Raw genomic sequence first — 23,376 nt, 5'->3', positions numbered from 1 at the left:
GAACTTTATATCCTGTAAGAAACAGCTCTTCAACCTAATGACGATGCAGGGCTTCATTGCTGAGTCAGGCATTCTCCGCCTTTCTTTCCTGCCCATCTCCTTGAATCTGCATTCTCTCACTCTGACCAAGTCTGCTTTCCTTTCCCTCCTCCCCTCTTCTACTAATTCCCCCTATCTGCACTACAACCCCCTCAACAGCTTCTGTCTGTATTTCTGTACCGTGGCTTGCCCCCACCCCCTAAATGACACTGCCTGGTCCTGTACCCAAGAACTGAGGCTGATTGTACATCCTGTACCCCCCAAAGGACTATCACTACATGGAGTTCTGTCCCAACCCCCCAGGACTCATCAGCCTTGTACATCTATATCATCCCCTGGACTGACCATGCCTGGACTTCTGTATCATACTCCAGGAACTGGCGATGACTCACCTTTCAGAACTGCCTTGACCCTAGACTCCTGTACAATCCCACAGGACTGTACAGTCAACTCTCCTTCTAATCAACCTTGCCCAACCTCCACTTTGCCTCCCAGTAGGGCTTTGACCAAGTTTCCTCCATCTCCTTTTCTCTGTCCCTTGTTTTTCACTCAATCAACCTTACCTTATCTTCATGATTCCTATCCAACCCTGCTAGGATTACTGTCTTCATGTAGAAAATCAGAGACCATATTGTGGAGTGAAAATAATAGGAATATTCACCCTTAGCCACCCTTATATAATTCCTAGCGTCTGCACTAAAGACGCATTGGTGAAGGCCCAGCCCTCTTGGCTGCAGGAGGTGCGTAAAACAGGTGGATTGGGGAGAACGTAGGAGGTTTACATAGCTTTAAATGTTGGGGAATTTTTCTACTTGCTGCATGAAACAATTAAACTAAATATATATATTTGTATCTTGTTTTGTACAGTCACATCTTCGGAAGAGCACATCTGTGTGCAGCTCCTCTACCTCAATGGCAGCTGTGATAGGTAATCCCAAACTCCCATCAGCAGTAATGGACCGGTGGCTCTGGGGACCCATGCCTTCTGCTGAGGAAGAGGCCTACATGGTTTCAGAGCTTCTGGGGTGCCAGCCCCTGGTTAGCAGTGCTGCGACCAAGGAAAGAGTGATGAGCATGCTCAGTCAGGCAGAGTGTGTCCATTTTGCAACCCACATCTCCTGGAAACTTGCTTCCTTAGTCCTTACGCCAAATAATGAAGGAAGCGCCATGAGTGGAAAGAGTTCTTTGGGAAACAGCTACACCATTCCAGAATCGCTGAGGATGCAAGATGATGCTAGTGATGTGGAGAGCATAACTGACAGCCCTCCCCTGCAAGAGTTCTTATTAACAGCAGCTGACATCCTAGACTTACATCTCCCTGTCAAGCTAATAGTTCTTGGCTCCTACCAGGAGTCCAACAACAAAGTAACAGCGGACGGTATTATTGGCCTGACGCGGGCTTTCCTAGCTGCTGGAGCACACTGTGTTTTGGTTTCCCTTTGGCCAGTACCTGTGGCCGCTTCCAAGATGTTTGTGCATACCTTCTACTCCTCCCTGCTCAACGGAATGAAATCCAGTGCGGCACTTGGGGAAGCCATGAAGATTGTCCAGAGCAGCAAGCAGTTTGCACATCCTTCGAACTGGGCAGGTTTGTTCAAATCCATCTGGCTGTACAACCTAAAACTGAAAAACAATCAGCAGGCAGTTTTTGAGCATTGATATGTTCTGGGAGTGGGGAAGTCAAAAAGACTAGCTCCAAGAAGGTTATGTTAAAGGGGCTATATAAATGCAAGTTGTTGGTGTTGTTGGGTTCACTGAATGAAAACAAGGGACGAGGTGAACATAAAAAGAAAATTGATACAGTAGAACCCCAATTATCCACACTCCCATTGCCCATGATCTCACCTTTTTGCAGGGAGTTGGAACCAGTGGACTATGCTGTAGGAAGCAGAGAGAGAAAGGAATACAGTGATAAGCTGTTGGTCATCTGGAGGAGTCTCTTATGTATGCCTCTCCTTTCTTATTATTTCTTTTCACATCATTTACTGACGTTGGAATGAACCAGTCCAGGAGTCCAGGGTCAATGTAAATTAGGCTCCACTACCCCTCCTGAGCAGCTGATTAGTGTGCTCTTTGTCCCAGTGGAGCCTCGATTATCCGTCAGTTTCTATTACCTGCCTGAGGGTGGAGGTGAATCAGGACATTTGTTGCAGGAAAATCAAATTAATTAACTAAGGAGAAAGGGACATGAAACCAACAAGCTGAATTGAATCTCTCTGCCACTAATGGTGCGTACTATAAGAAGATGAGGGGATGGTACCTTAAAAAAGATGAGGGTGAAATTAATTTACGCCAGTAACGTGAAACGGGCTCATAGTGAATCGGCAGCCAGTTTTACACTGCACCCGATTTTCTTTTCGATTGACTTCAGTGGAAAAGAAAATCAGGCGCAGTATAGAACAGGCTGCTGATTCGTGATGAGCCCGTTTCAAGCTATTGCCGAAGACCAATCTCCGCCCCCCCCCCCCACTGGAATCTCATACAGAAACCAATTTGTGAGAAAATGACATGAGAATAACCACACAGGATGTTACTGAACATCTGTTAGATTCAGTTTAAAATGGAAATCTGCAGCTGAGGCCTCAGGTGCTCTGTGTACAATATCCAGAATAAAAGCTGGATTGGTGTGAGTTTGAGGACTGTTGTAGGAGTAGGACTATTCATAATATCTAAATATGAGTATGAACTTTTAAAAAAAATATTCTTGAGATGTGGGTGACATTGGCAAAGCAGCATTTATAGTCCATCCCTAGTTTCTCTTTAAGCATTAAGGGTCAACCATACAATGTGGGATTGGCGGTGTATAGGCCGGATCAGGTAGAGGTAGCAAGTTCCCTTCCCTGAAGAACATTAGTGAACCAGTTGGGTTTTTTATAACAATCTGGCAGCTTTCATGGTCATTTTTCCCCTGGTGATAGTCTACAAATTACCAGATTTATTGAGTTTAATTTCACAGCTTGCCATGTTGAGATTTGATCTTCTGACTTTGGGTTAATAGCCCATTATCATACCCACTGCATTATCCTACCCCTCTACTAAACCTGTGGATGCCTTGCAGCCCACAATTTATTCTAATTCATCTGTTACTATGTATACATTGAAGTACAGTGGTTGGTTACACTGTGACATAGTATACATTGGCTAAGGGACAGAAAGCAGAGAGTCGTAGTGAACGGTTGTTTTTCAAACTGAAGGGAAGTACACAATGGTGTCCCCCAGGGGTCGGTATTAGGACCACTGCTCTTTATGATATATATTGATGACCTGGACTTGGGTATACAGGGTATAATTTAAAAGTTTGCAGATGACATGAAACTCGGAAATGTAGTAAACAATGTGAAGGATAGTAACAGACTTCAGGAGGATATAAACAGACTGGTGAAATGGGCAGACCAGTGGCCGACGAAATTTAACACAGAGAATTGTGAAGTGATAGACTTTGGTAGGAAGAATAAGGAGAGGCAATATAAACTAAAAGTTGCAATTCTAAAGGGGGTGCAGGAACATCGAGACCTGGGGGTGTATGTACATCAATCTTTGAAGGTGGCAGGGTTGACAAGGCTGATAAAAAAAGCATATGGGATCCTGGGCTTTATTAATAGAGGCATAGTGTACAGAAACAAGGAAGTTATGCTAAACCTTTATAAAACACTGGTTAGGCCTCAGCTGGGGTAGTGTGATCAATTCTGGGCACCAAACTTTAGGAAGGACGTCAAGGCCTTAGAGAGGGTGCAGAAGAGATTTACTAGAATGGTACCAGGGATGAGGGACTTCAGTTATGTGGAGAGACTGGAGAAGCTGGGGTTGTTCTCCTTGGTCCAGAGAAGGTTAAGAGGAGGTTTGATAGAGGTGTTCAAAATCATGAATGGTTTTGATAGAGTAAATAAGGAGAAACTGTTTCCAGTGGCAGAAGGGTGGGTAACCAGAGGACACAGATTTAAGGTGATCGGCAAGAGAACCAGAGGTGCCAAGAGGAAACATTTTTTTACGCTGCGAGTTGTGATGATCTGGAATGCACTGCATGAAAGGGTGGTGAAAGCAGATTCAATAGTAATTTTCAAAAGGGAATTGGATAAATACTTGAGCTATGGGGAAAGAGCAGGGGAGTGGGAATAATTGGATAGCTCTTTTAAAGAGCCGGCACAGGTACGATGGACCGAAAGGCCTCCTTTGCTGTATCACACTGTGATGTTATAACACTTTGTGGCTGTGTAGAAAAAGCTGGTGAGATGTGACCAATTTTGCTTCTGTGACACTGGAAAATGACAGTCACTATATATTATACAAGGATTACAATGGCCGCAATAAATACAGGGATTGCAGTCACTATATTGATACAGTCATTATATATTATGGATTGTAGCTAAGGTATATTGTAGAGATTACAGTCAGACAGTCATTACAGTCACTATTATTCAATGATTAATCACTATATGCTATACAGACATTTCAATCATGATATATTGTACAGAAATTACAGTCAACACACTTTATACAGAGAATACAACAACAACAACTACTTGCATTTATATAGCGCCTTCAACGTAGTAAAACCTCCCAAGGCGCTTCACAGGAGCATTATCAAACAAAATTTGACCCCGAGCCACAGAGGAGATATTAGGACAGGTGACCAAAAGCTTGGTCAAAAAAGTAGCTTTTAAGGGGCGTCTTAAAGGAGGAGAGAGAAGCTTAGGGGGAGAATTCCAGAGCTTAGGGCCTAGGCAGCTCAAGGCATGGCCGCCAATGGTGGAGAGATTAAAATCGGGGATGCGCAAGAGGCCAGAATTGTAGGATTGTGGGGCTGGAGGAGGTTACTGCGTTAGAGAGGGACAAGGCAATGGAGGGATTTGAAGACAAGGATGAGAATTTTAAAATCGAGGTGTTGCGGTCCGGGAGCCAATGTAGGTCAGCAAGCACGGGGGTGATGGATGAACAGGACTTGGTGCGAGTTAGGATACAGGCAGCAGAGTTTTGGACGAGCTCAAGTTTACAGAGGGTGCAAGGTGGGAGGCCGGCCAGTAGAACATTGGAATCGTCAAGTCTAGAGGTAACAAAGAAATGGATGAGGGTTTCAGTAGCAGATGAGCTGAGGCAGGGGCAGAGATGGGCCATGTTATAGAGGTGAAAGTAGCCAGTCTTGTGATGGAGAGGTTATGTGGTCGGAAGAGTCAAATATAGTCACTATTATACTGAGATTGCAGCCATTTTTATATAGTGATTACAGTCATGGTACATTATATACAGATTACAGTCACAGTATTAATACAAGGATTACAATCATTATTTTATACAGTGATTACAGTTAATATATAGTGACTGTTGTACAGAAATTGCAGTCATGGCTTATTATAGAGATTACAGGTCACCATAACACAGCGATTAAAATATTATATCCCTGTTCAAAAAAGGGTGTAAGGATAAACCCAGCAACTATAGGCCAGTCAGTTTAACCTCAGTGGTGGGGAAACTTTTAGAAACGATAATCCGGGACAGAATTAACAGTCACTTGGACGAGTGTGGATTGATCAGGGAAAGCCAGCACGGATTTGTTGAAGGCAAATCGTGTTTAACTAACCTGATAGAGTTTTTTGATGAGGTGACAGAGAGGGTAGATGAGGGCAATGAGTTGCTGTGGTGTATATGGACTTCCAAAAGGCGTTTGATCAAGATTGCGGCCCATGGAATAAAAGGGGCAGTAGCAACATGGATACAGAATTGGCTAAGGGAAGGAAACAGAGAGTAGTGGTGAACGGTTGTTTTGCGGACTGGAGGGAGGTGTACAGTGGTGTTCCCCAGGGGTCAGTGCTGGGTCCACTGCTTTTCTTGATATACATTAATGACTTGGACTTGGGTGTACAGGGCACAATTTCAAAATTTGCAGATGACACAAAACTTGGAAGGGTAGTAAACAGTGAGGAGGATAGTGATGGATTTCAGGTGGATATAGACAGGCTGGTGGCATGGTTGGACACGTGGCAGATGAAATTGCGAAGTGATACATTTCGGTAGGAAGAACGAGGAGAGGCAATATAAACTAGAGGGCACAACTCTAAGAGGGGTATAGAAACAGAGAGATCTGGGGGTATATGTGCACAAATTGTTGAAGGTGGTAGGGCAGGTTGAGAAAGCAGTTAAAAAAGCATACAGGATCCTGGGCTTTATAAATAGAGGCATAGAGTACAAAAGTATAGAGGTCATGAGGAACCTTTATAAAACACTGGTTCGGCCACAACTGGAGTATTGTGTCCAGTTCTGGGCAGCACACTTTAGGAAAGATGTGAAAGCCTTAGAGAGACCGCAGAAAAGATTTACTTGAATGATTCCAGGGATGAGGGACTTTAATTACGTGTATAGATTGGAGAAGCTGGGATTGTTCTCCTTGGAACAGAGATGGTTGCGAGGAGATTTGATAGAGGTATTCAAAATCATGAAGAGTCTAGACAGAGTAGATAGAGAGAAACTGTTCCCATTGGTGGAAGGGTCAAGAACCAAAGGACATAGATTTAAGGTGATTGGCAAAAGAACCAAAGGTGACATGAGGAAAAACTTTTTTACACAGCATATGGTTAGGATCTGGAATGCACTGCCCGAGGGGGTGGTGGAGGCAGATTCAATCGTGGCCTTTAAAGGGAACTGGATAAGTACTTTAAAGGAAAAAAATTGCAGGACTACGGGGATAGGGTGGTGGGGGGTGGAACTAGCTAGATTGCACCTGCATAGAGCCGGCATGGACTCGATGGGCCAAATGGCCTCCTTTCATGCTGTAACCTTTCTATGATTATAGTTATTGTACATTATTCAGGGATTCAGTCACTGCATTATGCATGGTTTACAGGTATATGATGCAATCACTGTGTACACTGATATTTTCTACGAATTTTCATTATTGTCTGGTTACAAATGTCTGTTCATAGTTACTGAAAACTTCCAGCAATTATATATATTTAATTATTCTGCTGTGTAAAAGCTGTTCTTCTTTCGCAGGATTCACACTGATTGGAAATGATGTTAAATTGAACAGCCCCTCATCTCTTATTGGTCAGGCTCTGTCTGAAATCCTCCAGCACCCTGATCGTGCCCGAGATGCTCTGCGTGTTCTTCTGCACTTGGTATGTTGTACATCTGTGAAGTACTCAGTCAATCTCTTTATGTGAGGGGGGGAAAGGAGGGAGGTGGTGCATCGATTTCTTTGAAACCTGATACCAATATTTCAACCCCAATAAGAGTAATATCAATACTGGAGTGAAAATATTGACAGTGTTTGGAAGTCACAAAACATGGTTGTAGGTTCAAATAAAAAGGGTAAAAGAAAATGGTGTTTATAAACTTAAATCCCACAGACAACTAGAAAATAGCAACTGACCTTAGATGAATCACACTGCTTCTTCCAGCTAGTGAAGTGTTAACCAAGTATAACCAGCAAGGGAAAGATGAGTATTACATTTAAGAAAATCATAAAGGCCTGTAATTTCCTCGATCCCATTTAAGCTGGTTTTTACACCTATCTTGCCGACGGAAAATTATGCCTAAATTTCCTGCGAAGCTCATTTGCCTATGATGGACATAAAAACTGGCATACAACAAGCCCAAATGCAGGGCCACCAATAAAGGTAATAGTTTGTGTATAAAAAGATGTATGTTGTCCTTTACCATGGCGCCTCATTCTCAGAGCCTCTTGCTTCTGCTGCTACTCTTCAATTATTTTGCAGAATAGTGGTATGCTCATTGGGAAAGCCATTCCAGCAATTTAGTCCTTCAGAACACATTGGTGGGCAGAGTCTTAAAAGTTTCAGCTGCACTGAGACTGACAGCACTTTGGTTAAGTATTGTGCAAAACAGTAAGAAATGTTTTTAAAAATCACAGAGAATCGTTATTAAACTCCAGCAATCTCAGTTACGTCGATTCAGGACCCGCTGCGCCTAAATTTTTGAGCCTAAATTTATGCCTGTTCAGAACTGGACTAAATGCAGGAAACTCGCCTTCTCTAGTCTTTTGCATGGGGGCCAGAACTATGTTAATAAGTTACAGTGGACGTAACTCGGAAGAGGCACAAATGATCAAGGAAATTCGTACGTAGCGAGGTTCCGGTGTAAAACCAGCGTAAGTCACTTTTGCGTGAACTTCATCGGAAAAAAACAGCGCAATATGGCTCTTATGCCATTGATGCACCAAAAATTACGAGGAAATTCCAGGCCAAAATTAACAAAGCGGAGTGAAGCTGAGGCTATGCCAGAAGGGTTTCTTCCCATTTAATGCACACATCCCACAAAACAAACGTCTTTCTTTCACACAGGCTTCATGATGCTCTGCATGTGGTTTACTATAGAATAAACGACTTATAGTCTCTATTCCATAGCCCTGATTATATGAGGCATCATGTACCTGGTGTGGATTTGGGTCATAAACCTGAATGTTTCGCGATGCTCGATTTCAGGGGACAGATGAAGCTCTGGTACAGACAAATGAAAGCTTTGTTTAAATGTAGCTTTCATTTGAATTAGATTCTACACCGAATTTCACAACTTTCGGTGAGGGTCTGCCCATGTCATATAAAATATAATATTAGGAATCCTGGGACTTGGCCTGCTCAAGCACACTTCATAAAGCAAGATTATTGTTTGAGTTGAGTTCATTTTGAGTTGTTTATTTTGTGTTTGCAATTACATTTTGCTTCATGCATTCGTTGATTTTCTGGATAGTCTACCACTTTTGCATTTTTGTTTTTTTTTCCTTGCTGTCCTTTATTATTCTTGGTTGCTGCTCACATTTAAATACCACCATAGAAAGTGGTGAAAATGGGAATTCCCACAGGGTTTGGAAAGCACTACATGATTGAGATAGGAAGACAAGGTCAAGAGGAGGACAACAAAATAGGTACAGTGACACCGGAAGTGCTTTGTCCGCACCTGTCACTACCTAGAATCTGCGTTTATAGATCTCGCCACATGTACTGGGACAAGTTAGGGCAGATCTATCTTCACCACCCCTCCCTCACAAGAGAAACTGTCAGAGTTGTAGCATCTGCGGCAGGGTGACCTGCAGACAATATCTGGAACAGGGACAGCTGTTCCTGAACAAGTAAAAGTTGCCACAGCATGAAACTTTCATGTTACCAGATCCTTCCAACCACTTCAGGGGACATTTGCCACATGAAGCAGTCTGTAGTACACATTTGTATCAAACAAGTGACAAACCCTATGTTTGCAACTTGGAAAGGAAGCGGTAGCTGTACAGGAAGCTAAGCTTTCAAAGGATGGTAGGGTTCTCTTGAGTGCAGGGTGTCATAGATGCCACCCATTTTGGTATCGGGGCTCCTCATATCAACCCCATGGCCTACATGAACTGGAAGGATTTGCACTCAATTAATGTTTAGGTGGTATCTGACCACAAAAATACCATTATGCACGTTAATGGCCAATATCTAAGAGATGGCCATGATGCCTGCATTATGCAGCAGTCCATGGTGCCTGTATTATTTGAAGAAGAGACAATGGATGATTGCACTTCAAAGACTGAGTCTAACCTTTGCTCCATGGCTGATGACCCCACTGAGAACCTTGGACCGAAACCCTAAACATCTATTTGCTATTGCTTCTACTACAACTTTAACCTGCAAGAAAAGTGTACCATCCTGCTTTCGTAAAATGAAAGAGTGTGTACAAATGGGCAGAGAGTGTAGTAATTCCCAACTTCGGTTTTTGCCATGCTTGATGGGCCCCACAAGAAATGTGTGAAAAACTGAGGAGCACATTCACTTTTGCCTTCCTCCCAACAACCAGCCATCTCCTTCAATTGCAGGCAGGTGTAAGGGACCTAGGGACCACTGACAGTTGGGGACCTTCCTTCATGTAGCTTAGCCCCAAATTGAGCCACCCATTTTTGATGGACCTCCTGCAGCAGAATCTTCAATTCTTCAGCATCAAAGGGAGCAATGTAGCCCACATGTCTCTGCAGTGCTATTGTGAATAATTAGTCCATTTTCCCTGCCACCACCACAACTAACCCTTTAGTAGTGAGCTGCAGCACCTTAAGAGCTGCCGGCTTACTGGATTTTACACCACCCTCCAGCCAAGTGTGCTACAGATCAAGCTCTCTGGGCAAGCATTTCATGTGCCAGTAGCCCATTCAAATTAAGAGGAGGGGCTCTCGTTGCAGAAATCGTCAGGCCTCGTCCTATGCTCTGGCAGTGAAGATGAGCCTGCACCATGGGCCAGCTCAACCACATTTTTGCATTTTCACAAAATTAGGATTATAGTTTCATTATTAATATTCTTCAACGTCACATGGACCCAGAGTTAGGAGGGACATACCCATTATGTACTGGAAGATACGTAGAAGAGCAAAATATGACAGTGTCCTCCACCATAAATTCCCATGCACAAGTCGCATCTTTACACATGTTTTATAAACTGCAAAATGGGGTTGTGACTTTTGCACTGATTCATACAACTTTTTGCCATTTAGCCACTTGACATAAAAGTCATGGATGCAAACTTTACATCCGTGGAATCCAATGCGCTATTATTTATGCTGTATAAATGAAAATGTCATAGCTTATTTCCTGTAGCTAACTGATGTGTGAATGAATGTTTAAAGTATAATTTAATTTATTCATACTCTTTCAATTCAATGTCTAGGGGGAAGGGGGGAGCAATTCCTGTATGAATCATAGAACAGAAATACAGGGGATTGAAGTGCATTCTTCAAGGAATGAAGTTAAAATGGCAGCTAAGGAGCAAATGTAGCAATGATTAAATGACAAGGAATAATAACAAATAATCTTTATTAACTATATAATGCAAAACCTTAAAATTTATAGACGTGGTTCAGTACTTCAAATCAAAAGGCCAGATCTTGATCTTGAAGATTCTTCATATTATCAAAGTAGGTACAGCACAGGAGAAGGCCATTCGGCCCATCGTGCCTGTGCCGGCTCTTTAAAAGAGCTATCCACAGAAACATAGAAAGTAGGAGCAAGAGTAGGCCATTCGGCCCTTCGGGCCTGCTCCGCCATTCAAAATGATCATGGCTGATCGTCTAACTCAGTACCCTGTTCCCGCTTTTTCCCCATATCCCTTGATCCCTTTAGCATTAAGAAATATATCTGTCTCCTTCTTGAATACATCTAATGACTTGGCCTCCACTGCCTTCTGTGGTAGAGAATTCCACAGGTTCACCACCCTCTGAGTGAAGAAATTTCTCCTTGTTTCGGTTCTAAATGGCATACCCCGTTTCCTGAGACTGTGACCCCCTGGTTCTGGACTCCCCAGCCATCGGGAACATCCTCCCTGCACCTAGTCTGTTTAGTCCTGTTAGAATTTTATATGTTTCGATGAGATCACTTCTCATTCTTCTAAACTCTAGTGAATATAGGCCTAGTCGACCCAATCTCTCCTCATACGCAGTTCTGCCATCCCGGGAATCAGTCTGGTAAACCTTCGTTGCACTCTCTCCATGGCAAGGACATCCTTCCTCAGATAAGGAGACCAAAACTGCACACAATACTCCAGATGTGGTCTCACCAAGGCCCTGTATAACTGCAGTAAGACATCCCTGCTCCTGTACTCAAATCCTCTTGCAATGAAGGCCAACATACCATTTGTCTTCCTAACTGCTTGCTGCACCTGAACGCTTGCTTTCAGCGAATGGTGTACAAGGATACCCAGGTCTTGTTGCACCTCCCCTTTTCCCAAACTATCGCCATTCAGATGATAATCTGCCTTTCTGTTTTTACAACCAAAGTGGATAACCTCACATTTATCCACATTATACTGCATCTACCATGTTCTTGCCCACTCATCCAACTTGTGTAAATCCATTGGAGCCTCTTTGCATCCTCCTCACAGCTCACATTCCACCCAGCTTTGTGTCGTCTGCAAACTTGGAAATGTTAATTTAGTTCCCTCATCCAAATCATTGATATATATTGTGAATAGCTGGGGACCAAGCACTGATCCCTGCGGTACCCCACTAGTCACTGCCTGCCACCCGGAAAAAGACCCGTTTATTCCTACTCTGTTTCCTATCTGTCAACCAATTCTCAATCCATGCCAGTATATTCCCCCCAATCCCATGTGCTTTAATTTTGCACACTAACCTCTTGTGTGGGACCTTATCAAAAGCCTTCTGAAAATCCAAATGCACCACATCCACTGGTTCTCCCCTATCTATTCTACTAGTTACATCCTCAAAAAACTCCAGTAGATTCGTTAAGCATGATTTCCCTTTCATAAACCCATGCTGACTTTGTCCAATCCCATTAATGCCTTCCAAGTGTTCTGGTATCACATCTTTTATAATAGACTCTAGCATTTTCCCCACTACTGATGTTAGGCTAACTGGTCTGTAATTCCCTGTTTTTTCTCCCTCCTTTTTTAAATAGTGGGGTTACATTTGCCACCCTCCAATCTGTAGGAACTGTTCCAGAGTCTATACTGGTTTCCTTCAGTTCCTCCCTGTCACTAGACCCTTGGTTCCCTAGCATTTCTGGGAGGTTATTTGTGTCCTCCTTTGTGAAGACAGAACCAAAGTATGTGTTTAATTGTTCTGCCATTTCTTTGTTCCCTATTATAATTTCCCCCATTTCTGACTGTAAGGGACCTACATTTGTCTTCACTAATCTTTTTCTCTTGACATATTTATAGAAGCTTTTACAGTCAGTTTTTATGTTCCCTGCTAGTTTACTCTCATACTCTATTTTTCCCCTCTTAACAATCTCTTTGTCCTCCTTTGCTGAATTGAATTAGTCCCATTCCCCTGCTCTTTCCCCATACCCCATAGCCCTGTAAATGTTTTCTCTTCAAGTATTTATCCAATTCCTTTTTGAAAGTTACTATTGAATTTGCTTCCACCACCCTTTCAGGCAGTGCAGTCCAGATCATTACAACTCGCTGCATAAAAAAACATTTTTTCTTCATGTCACCTCTTTTGCCAATCAGCTTAAATCTGTATCCTCTGGTTACTCACACTTCTGCCACTGGAAACAGTTTCTCCTTATTTACTCTATCAAAACCGTTCATGATTTTGAACACATCTATCAAATCTCCTCCTAACCTTCTCTGCTCTAAGGAGAACAACCCCAGCTTCTCCAGTCTCTCTACATAACTGAAGTCCCTCATCCCTGGTACCATTCTAGTAAATCTCTTCTGCACCCTCTCTAAAGTCTTGACATCCTTCCTAAAGTGTGGTACCCAGAATTTAACACAATACTCTAGCTGTGGCCTAACCAGTGTTTTATAATGGATTAGCATACCTACCTTGCTTTTGTACTCTATGCCTCTATTAATAAAACCCAGGATTCCACTTGTGTACAAACATCCCCGGGTCTCTTTGTTCCTGCATCACCTTTAAAATTGTACCATTTAATTTACATTGCCTCTCCTCATTCTTCCTACAAAAATGTATCACTTTACACTCCTCTGCTTTAAATTTCATCCGCCTTGTGTCTGCCCATTTCACCAGTCTGTCTATGTCCTCCTGAAATCTGTTACTATCCTCCACATTGCCTACTACCGAGTTTCGTGTCATCTGCAAACTTGGAAATTATACCCTCTATCCCCAAGTCCAGGTCATTAAAATATATCAAAAAGAGCAGAGGTCCTAATAACATTCCCTGGGGAACACCACTGTATACTTCCCTCCAGTCTGAAAAATAACCGTTCATCACTACTCTCTGCTTTCTGTCCCTTAGCCAATTTTGTATCCACAATGCCACTGTCCCTTATATCCATGGGCTTTAATTTTGCTAACAAGTCTATTATGTGGTACTTTATCAAATGCCTTTTGAAAGTCCATATACACAACATCAACCACACTACCCTCAACAACCCTCTCCGTTACTTCATCAAAGAACTCAATCAAGTTAGTCAAACACGATTTTCCTTTAACAAATCTGTGCTGACTTTCATTTATTAGCCCATACTTTTCCACGTGCCAATTAATTTTGTCCTAGATTATTGTCTCTAAAAGTTTCCCCCTCACCAAAGTTAGTCCGACTGGCCTGTAATTGCCAAGTTTATCACTCTCCCCTTTGATCTCATGCTTCTGGAAAATCAATCCAGCCACCTTCGCATTACATTATCGAGCAGTTACCTAAACAAATCTGGTGTACTGATCTCAACCATTCTTCTTAATTTACCTCTACTAGGTTCCTGTGAGATATCCTTTTTTAAGAATGAAGAACTCTAGTTTGTCTGGTTGTTGTTCATAGCTCAACCCTCACCAGGGCTTTTTCCTCTAACATCAGGCATTGTCTGGTATTGCACTGATCCATACAGACCAGGAAGGTCCCAGGTTCCATCCTTGATCTGTGCTGCAGTGGGGGTATCCTTGGTGTTCCTGGGCTAGGGAGAAAAATAACAACCGGACTCTCTTTACTGATGCTATCTAACGTCTCCTGCAGAAGTGCACATGCGTGGATGGCAAGAGAAGCTAGGATTGGATTAGCCCATATTGGCTCACTGCTTAGACTCACACATGAAGAATGGCCACTCAGGCAGAAAGGTGTACGGGGAGAAGACAGGAAAATTGGAGGGAAGAGTAAACAAATAAAATATGTATAATATTTCTTCAAAGTCTTTACGTGGCCTTGACACATCCTACCTCTATAATCTTCTCCAGACTTGTATTCTTTCCCTGCACCCTCTGCTCACTCGATTCTGGCCCACTGTGATCCATTATCAGTAGCAAATCCTGCAGCCATCGTGTCACTGCATTCTGAAATTCTCCTCTTAAACTCTTACGCTTTACTCCCTCTCCCACCACCTTCAAAAGCCTTCTCAAAACCTACCTTTTTGACCATGCCTTCAACCACCTTCTCTAATTTGTCTCTTCTTGCTTGGGTCCCTCAATCCCTTGTAAATCACCTGGAGATGTTTCATTACATGAAAGTACATGTTGTTGTTCTTCTTCTTCTTGGTAAATTATGTGGAACTGCAATGAAATAGAGAGGCATAATTGGAGATGATAGACTGTTAAATCATTCTAATTATTGTTAGCATGATTGTAACAAATGGCTGTACCTAGACCTAAAGCTGACATAAAATGCTTATATTTATGAAATCATATTTCATGAATCAGTTAGGGATTGTAAAAGGGAGCAGCATGCCTTGTTTTTAAATGACTTTTTACAAATGAGTATAAAGTGTAGAATTTGTGGTGATCCTTCTGGAAGTGATGTTTCTGTATATAATTTTCTTAACTTTTTGTTAACTGTTGGTACAGCCCCATCACCCTGTTTCTAATAAAGCAGTTGAAGCAATAGACCTGATTGCGAACACGTTCTGCCTGCTGATGCACTCTCCCCTGCCTGGGAAAGGAGGCCAGGCTGTGGGTAGACAGAAGTGCTCAGTGCATGTTGCTGAACCCACTTACATACAAAAGCAATTTCCTTTTGTATTTATTTCATTATTTCTCCTTTCTTGTGCAATGTCTTCTACAGCTTTGGCCAATGCCGCTCTGTAGCTGGACATGTTGCATTACAGCAGTTCTATCGTGACTGCCTCCCATCCTGTACGAGGAGTGCTTGATCTCCTTATGGCAGCACGGCAGGGATTAGGAACTTGCTGTGTGGGACGATTATATTTGGTTATTTCCAGCATGCTTCTTAAACCATTCTAAGGAGAATGCACTCATGTTTTCAATAGAAATAGCAATCAGAGGAAATTTACCTTCTGCGTTTGTGACTTATAATAGCCAAAGGGATATCATACCCCTGTGTGGGTGTTTGTCTGTGTGGAGCCATGTTCTGCTCTTCCATGCCACAGGTTAGACCTCCAGTGCCATCTCCACGCATGTATGTCTAATTGGTTTGGTAGGCAGTGGGAGCACTGCTGCAAGTATTTTTAATTCAGAAAATGGTGCCCCATAATTTCCGCTTTGGAATTGTGCCATGTGATATTAGAATATGAGCACTTAACACAATTATGAGTCTCCACTATCTGGTATTTTAATTGACCCATTTAATATAAAACGATGTTGCACAGCGTAATTTCAAGACCTTTATTTTCTAGTGTCACATAGTCTTGGGGTTTCTGGCAATAAATAATATGGTTGATCTCGATTGAGAAATGGAAAGTCAGTTCTGATTTTATTATCTCAGGTGGAGAAGTCACTCCAGCGAATACAGAATGGCCAACGGAATTCCATGTACACCTCCCAGCACAGTGTAGAGAACAAAGTGGGTGGTGTGCCAGGTTGGCAGTCGCTTCTCACTGCAGTAGGATTCCGGCTCGATCCTCCGGCCAGTGGACTTCCAGCAGCTGTCTTCTTTCCAGTGTCAGACCCCGGAGATCGGCTTCAACAGTGCAGCACAACGCTCCAGTCACTTCTAGGTAAAGATGGCACTCTGCATTGGGGGTTTCATCTGATATGTTAACCTGTCCTTTCTCTTTCAGCTGGCACTGTGCATTTCCAACATTTTCTGTTTCCATTTCAGATTCCCAGCAATTGTGGATTTATTTTTATTTCTTAACACAGCTTAGAGTCATAGAATGATACAGCACAGAAGGACGCCATTCGGCCTATCGTGCCTGTGCCGGCTCTTTGGTGGAGCTATCCAATTAGTCCCACTCGCCTGCTTTTTCTTCATAGCCCTGTCCATTTTTTTCCTCCAAGTATTTATCCAATTCCCTTTTGAAAGTTACTATTGAATCTGCTTCCACCACCCTTTCAGGCAGTGCATTCCAGATCATAACAACTCGCTGAGTAAAAAAAAAACAATTTTTCCTCATGTCACCTCTTTTGCCAATCACCTTAAATCTGTATCCTCTGGTTACTCACACTTCTGCCACTGGAAACAGTTTCTCCTTATTTACTCTATCAAAACCGTTCATGATTTTGAACACATCTCCTCCTAACCTTCTCTGCTGTAAGGGGAACAACCCCAGCTTCTCCAGTCTCTCCACATAACTGAAGTCCCTCATCCCTGGTACCATTCTAGTAAATCTCTTCTGCACCCTCTCTAAGGCCTTGACATCCTTCCTAAATTGTGGTGCCCAGAATTGAACACAATACTCTAGCTGAGGCCTAACCAGTATTTTATAAAGGTTTAGCATAACTTGAAAGATGAAGAAAAACACTTACAATAAAAAAAACTTGAAATTGAAAATCACAGTATATTTCCAAAATAGTTTAAATTGCATAGCATTCAAAACATTGTGCATACTACCACATTAAATATTGCACCCTTAAAGATAATCAAACACTCCAAGGTCAAATACAGCCCATGTTAAATGGAGGGAAAAGTTGCCTGTATAGTTGCCATCAAGCACTTTCAAGTCATGTATTGCACAGGTAAAATGTAAATCTCCCCCTACCAAAGCAATGTGTTTGATGTGTAACCCCAGGAGTGCACCTCCTACAGTTCCCTTGTGACAATTCCCTTTGCCACACAAACCATCTTCGTAGTGCTGATTATTACTAATTTTGCCAAATTTTGGATAGTTTTGTGCTGCTTATGTATGGCAACTAACAACTGAGTTAGGATTGCCCCAATTTCATTTCATGTCAGAAATGGGAGATTTCCATCTGTCAGACTGGGCTGAAGTTGAACCCCAATCTGATAGTTGAAAAGACAGTAGGGGTACCTCCCAGTGGGTGTGAGGGTTCCCAACTTGTATCATGCTTCATGGCCGTTACAAGAAATGTGTGCAAAGCTGAAGAACCTCTTCACCTCTGCCTTGCTCTTGATGGCAGCAAATGTGTTTCTCATTTGTAGCTAGGTATGAGAGATGTGAGTAACTGTATTGATTTAGTTGGCAACCTCCCACCATGCAGCTTTTACACCAGTGCTTTTAATGGAGAGTGACCTTCTGTGACACTTAGGGCCACCCTCCTTTGGGACACCTTCTACAGCAGGACACCCAAACCTTTAGCATCAAAGGGAGCTGTATTGCCCTAAAGTCTCCACTGTGCTATTGTGAGAAATGAGTCTATTTTTCTGTCACCACCATAACTGCTCTTAACTTCTGTTTTTATGACAACCTGCAGCTCTTTAAGAACCCCCCAGCAAAGTGTGATATAGGCCAAGCCCTCTGGGCAAACTATTCCTGTGCCAGTAGCCTATTCAAATTAGGGAAGGGGACCCCCATTGCAAAATTCAGCAAGATCCTCATCCATGCCATGAGTTTCTGGCAGGAATGCAAAGTTGTCCCAGAGTGTTTTTTCTTCCTTTTTCCACCAATTTTCTCTCTTTCCTCCATCTTTCTGGAAGACATTGACTCCTTGCTGAGGTGCAGTTCCTCTGGTACCTTACCCAAGTGTCCATTCTTAACATTTGAGGCCAGTCAGTGAATGTTGGCAGGGTATTCAACAGCAGGGAGGGGCCTCACAGGTGAACCTGATCGTGTCCTCACCCAATGTCCACGTACGTGCATTTTCTAGCAGCTGTTTCTGGATATACATCAGGTACAGGCTGATTTTTTTCCTCTCCTTATCCAGGAGTGCTGGGATAAATTGTAACGCTCCACAAATCCAGTTAAAATCAAGCTAACTTAGCGCAGACCAATGATCAAAGCTGGAACCCTCAAAGTCTGTACACCTTAAACTCTTCTCTAGTTTACTAAGCTGACCCATCAGAGGAGTTTATGTGCTAGAATTTTAGTCACTTACGGTAAGTTGCTCATGTCATGCCCACATGGCTGGCAGACAAGTCGACAGATATAGAAGTAACAATGATGTTTGTATTACTGTATCTGAATCAAATAGCCACATTGTTAAGGTTTGGGGAGTTTTGCAGAAGGGCCTTAGTTGAGGAACAGCAGGCAGTGTAAAGGGATCTGGAGTCTCACTGTGGGGAATGGTTTGCAGTTGTGGCTAATCTAGTATATTGCATTTCCCAAAGTGCTCTTTGATAGAATTACTTAATTTTAATTATAATATGTTAAAATAAATCCCATCCTCTGTGCTTGTTGGTGGAGTCATTATGCTCCCAGTGGTATTATACATTTATAAATGCACTCAGCTGTCTGATACGGTGACATTTCTGACAGTTGCTTCCGCTCATTACGTTTGCTTTCAAAAAGTGCTTTACTTAAAAAATATATATATATATTGTATGTGTATATATATAATGCAGCTGTAAATTTGCATCAGTGGAGAATTCCTTAGAGGTCACAGTATCAGTGATAATGAAGTATGTGTAGAGATTTCAGTCAATAATACAGTACATTATGAGTGCCTTTTGGAGAATGTCTGCAAAATCATATTGCAGTTAATATTTTTTTTAATATATATATATATTATTTTTAAAGAAATCATCCATTTTAACCTTTTTACACTCCAAAACTTCTATAAAGAAATAAAACCTTACTTAGCTGGCTGAGTGTATGTTGGAGGTGTGCCTCCTACCTGCGGTGTCCTGTCAGCGTAGCAGTACTGACAATTACTGAGCAATCTGGCAATCAAACTATTACACTTCTAGCCAAATGACCCTGTGGGAGACACAAATACCTCATCCATTCTCCAAGGAAGAAAGAAAACTGATGTAACAAAAAAAGATTGATGATAAAAGCAAGTGGGTTGTGCTTACAAACCGTCTTCTTAAACCCCTCTCCCCTGCCTCCTCCACCCTCACCTCCAACAATAAGTGCGAGGAGCTCATGGACTACTTGGTCATTAAGATTGAGACCATCCATTCAGTTGCTTCTGCTGCTTCCTTCCTTTCCCCCAGCTGACCAAGCCAAACTTCCCCTACAGTTCCCCCTGCCCTAACCCTGAACTTGCATCTTTCTCTAGTTTCTCTCCTATCTCCTATTATGCTCTCTCCAAGCTCATCTTGACCACGAGCCCCACCTCCTGCTCCCTCGACCCTATTCCCACCAAACTGCTGACCGCCCAGCTTCCCTTCCTGACCCACACGTTAGCTGATATTGTCAATGGTTCCCCCTTCTCTCCTCCTTCAAATCTACCGTCATCACCCCCCTCCTCGAAAAACCCACCCTTTAACCTTCTGTCCTTGCAAACTACCACCCCATCTCCAACCTCCCTTTCCTCGCCAAAGTCCTTGAACATGTTGTCGCCTCCCAAATCCGTGCCCATCTTTCCCGCAACTCCATGTTTGAATCCCTCCAATCAAGTTTCTGCCCCTGCCGCAGTACTGAAATGGCCCTTATCAAAGTCACAAATGACATCCTATGTGACTGTGACCGTGGTAAACTATCCCTCCTCATCTTTCTCGACCTGTCTGCAGCCTTTGACATGGTTGACCACACCATCCTCCACCAATGCCTCTCCTCCGTTGTCCAACTGGGTGGGACTGCACCTAGTTCCATTCTTATCTATCCAGTCGCAGCCAGAAAATCATCTGCAATGGCTTCTCTTCCCACTCCCGCACCGTTACCTCTGGAGTCCCCCAAGGATCTATCCTTGGCCCCCTCCTGTTTCTCATTTACGTGCCACCCCTCGCGACATCATCCGAAAACACAACGTCAGGTTCCACATGTACGTTGACGACACCCAGCTCTACCTCACCACCACCTCCCTCAACCCCTCCACTGTCTTTGATTTGTCACACTGCTTGTCTGACATCCAATACCGGATGAGCAAAAATTTCCTCCAACTAAATATTGGGAAGATCGAAGCCATTGTCCTCGATCCCTGCCACAAACTCCGTTCCCTAGCGGCCGATTCTATCCCTCTCCTTGGCCACTGTCTGAGGTGGAACCAGACTGTTCGCAACTTTGGTGGCCTATTTGACCCTGAGATGAGCTTCCGACCACATATCCGCTCCATCAATATGACCGCCCACTTCCACCTCCGTAATATCGTGCGTCTCCACCCCTGCCTCAGCTCAACTGCTGCTGAAACCCTCATCCATGCCTTTGTTACCTCTAAACTTGACTATTCCAGTGCTCTCCTGGCTGGCCTCCCATTTTCTACCCTCCATAAACTTGAGTTCATCCAAAACTCTGCTGCCCGTATTCTAAATCAGACCAAATCCCATTCACCCATCACCCCTGTGCTCGCTGACCTATATTGGCTCCCGGTCCAGGAACACCTCGATTTTAAAATTTTCATCCTTGTTTTCAAATCCCTCCATGGCCTCACCCTTCCCTATCTCTGTAACCTCCTCCCACCCTACAACCTTCTGAGATCTCTGCGCTCCTCCAATTCTGGCCTCTTGCGCATACCCGATATTAATCGCTCCACCATTGACGGCTGTGCCTTTAGCTGCCTTGGCCCTAAGTCTGGAATTTCCTCCCTAAACTGCTCCGCCTCTCTACACCTCTCTCCTCCTTTAAGATGCTCCTTAAAACCTCCCTCTTTGACAAAGCTTTTGGCCACCTGTCCTAATATCTCCTTATGTGGCTCAGTGTCAAATTTTGTTTGGTAATAGCTCCTGTGAAGCGTCTTGGATGTTTTACTACGTTAAAGGCACTATATAAGTGCAAGTTTTTGTTGTTGTTGTTTTTGTGTTTAACATACTGCCATGCTTATAAATATTCCCATATTTATATAAATGACAGTGTATTTATATCGGCTTGTCTTGTACAAATTCATTGCCGCATTTATAGATTGTCTATCATTGTAATTCTATACATTGCTGTTTGTATATTGCTGTGTTTGTATATCACCGTGTTTGTATATAATGTTGCATTTATATATGTCAGCATGCTTATCTATGTCACCAGCCTTAGCTACACACTTACTTATATCATCGTATTCATGTATGCTGTTGTATTTACCTATGTCACTCTTGTATTTGTTAAATGCTGCCATGTTTATATGTTGCATGTTTATGTACATATTGCTCTGTTTCTAATATCACTGTTTTTATCTATCCCATCATATATATATAATGTGTATGCTGCTATATTTATATATTTTGGCATGTTTCTATGAAGTGTGTTTTGACATGTCGCTGTGCTAATGCATGTGTCACCATGTTTCCTCATACTGGTGTTTGTCACTGTTTCTGCATTCTGCTGTGTTTGTGTATGTTGCCATGTTTATATATGTCACTGCATTTCTACATCTTTCTGATACATATTTTGCTCTGTTTCTGTATGCCACAGTATTTCTATATGATGCTGTATCATAATAAGTCTAATGTACACTGTGTATTTCCTGAAAGTATAATACTTGATTCCTCTAAATATTACATGTCACTCTTCTCTGCCGCCATTTATCAGACTTCTCTGTCGCACTTAAAGTTACTATTTATAGCCCAGTTTACTTTACTTAACTGTGATTGGTTCATTCTTTCCATCTACCACTGTGGTCATTCTTTCCACACTACCACTGTGGTCATTCAGACTCCCAACTCACAGAGGCAATGTTATCAACAGCCCCAACTGCTGCTGCCTCCTTTCTCACCCGTCCATACCTGCTTGCCTCCCTTCTTGCTGGGTCTCTAATCTGAACAGACCTCTTCTCTGAAGTATCCCAGTACCCCGTGATCACCCCGCTGCTCCCAGATCCCAGGACCCTTCTGCAATAGTCTCAGACTTTGGCACTCCCAACCCCGTGGATCCCCCTTTCCCAATGCCCCCAGACTCTGACATCTCCACCGCTGCTCCTAAACCATGCCATCCTTCTCTCAATTCTTTCAGATCCCACAACCACTATCCCTCCACTTCCATACTTTTATATACCATTTGCAGTACTTTCAAACGTTGCAACAGGCCTCCTGTTACTCCCATATCCATGGACGCCCAAAATGCACACAGACCAACAGCCATTATCCCCAATCTTCCCAAACCCTTGGACCCTCCACAAATGTTCCAATATCTCAGAACTGTGCTGCAACAGACATCTTGGAAACCTGCTCCCAGATCCCACCTCCTCTCTCATAGAACTCTCCTTGCACTATTCCAACATTCAGATGCTCCTCTCGCAATCCTACCAGAGTCTGGTGCCCTTTTGCTGCTCCCACACTCAAAACCCCTCTCCCACTCACTATGCATATGCACAGTTCCAATGTAGAGCACTTCCAGTCCCACAAACTCAAAAGTACTGCTGTTTCTCAGGTCACAGGTTGGGTGGACCGATGGTCATGGCCATAAATTTGCTGGAGGTAGCTGACCGCTGTCGGACCACATTCTGATGGGCTCACACCCCATCAGTGGCTGGCTACGCCCAGCAAGTTTATGGCCATGACCTTTGGCCCCCTCATTTCTACCAGGCACTATCTCAACAACAACAACCACTTACATTTATATAGTGCCTTTAATGTAGTAAAACATCCCAAAGTGGGTCACACAAGCACAATCAGATAAAAATTGACACCAAGCCAAAGAAGGAGGTATTAGGATGGGTGACTAAAACTTTGGTCAAAGAGGTAGGTTTTAAGGAGCATCTTAAAGTAGGAGAGAGAGGTGGAGAGGCAGAGAAGTTTA

General features: G+C 43.0%; 1 protein-coding gene across 3 annotated transcripts in view; it reads left to right on the top strand.

Annotated features, from left to right (window-relative positions):
* ttc28 (tetratricopeptide repeat domain 28) overlaps positions 1-23,376 on the top strand; it is a 626,907-nt gene that overhangs the window by 574,571 nt on the left and 28,960 nt on the right. For all 3 annotated transcript variants that reach the window (XM_068005926.1, XM_068005925.1, XM_068005927.1), the window contains 3 exons: positions 907-1,627; positions 7,024-7,148; positions 16,140-16,371. In XM_068005926.1, coding sequence (XP_067862027.1) covers positions 907-1,627; positions 7,024-7,148; positions 16,140-16,371 — 1,078 coding nt within the window. The remainder of the gene's footprint in view (positions 1-906; positions 1,628-7,023; positions 7,149-16,139; positions 16,372-23,376) is intronic.

Source organism: Heptranchias perlo, chromosome 25 (genome assembly GCF_035084215.1).
Source record: "Heptranchias perlo isolate sHepPer1 chromosome 25, sHepPer1.hap1, whole genome shotgun sequence".
Lineage (NCBI taxonomy): Eukaryota > Metazoa > Chordata > Chondrichthyes > Hexanchiformes > Hexanchidae > Heptranchias > Heptranchias perlo.
Note: the sequence above shows the minus strand (reverse complement) of the source record. Positions and strands in the feature narration are given on the sequence as shown.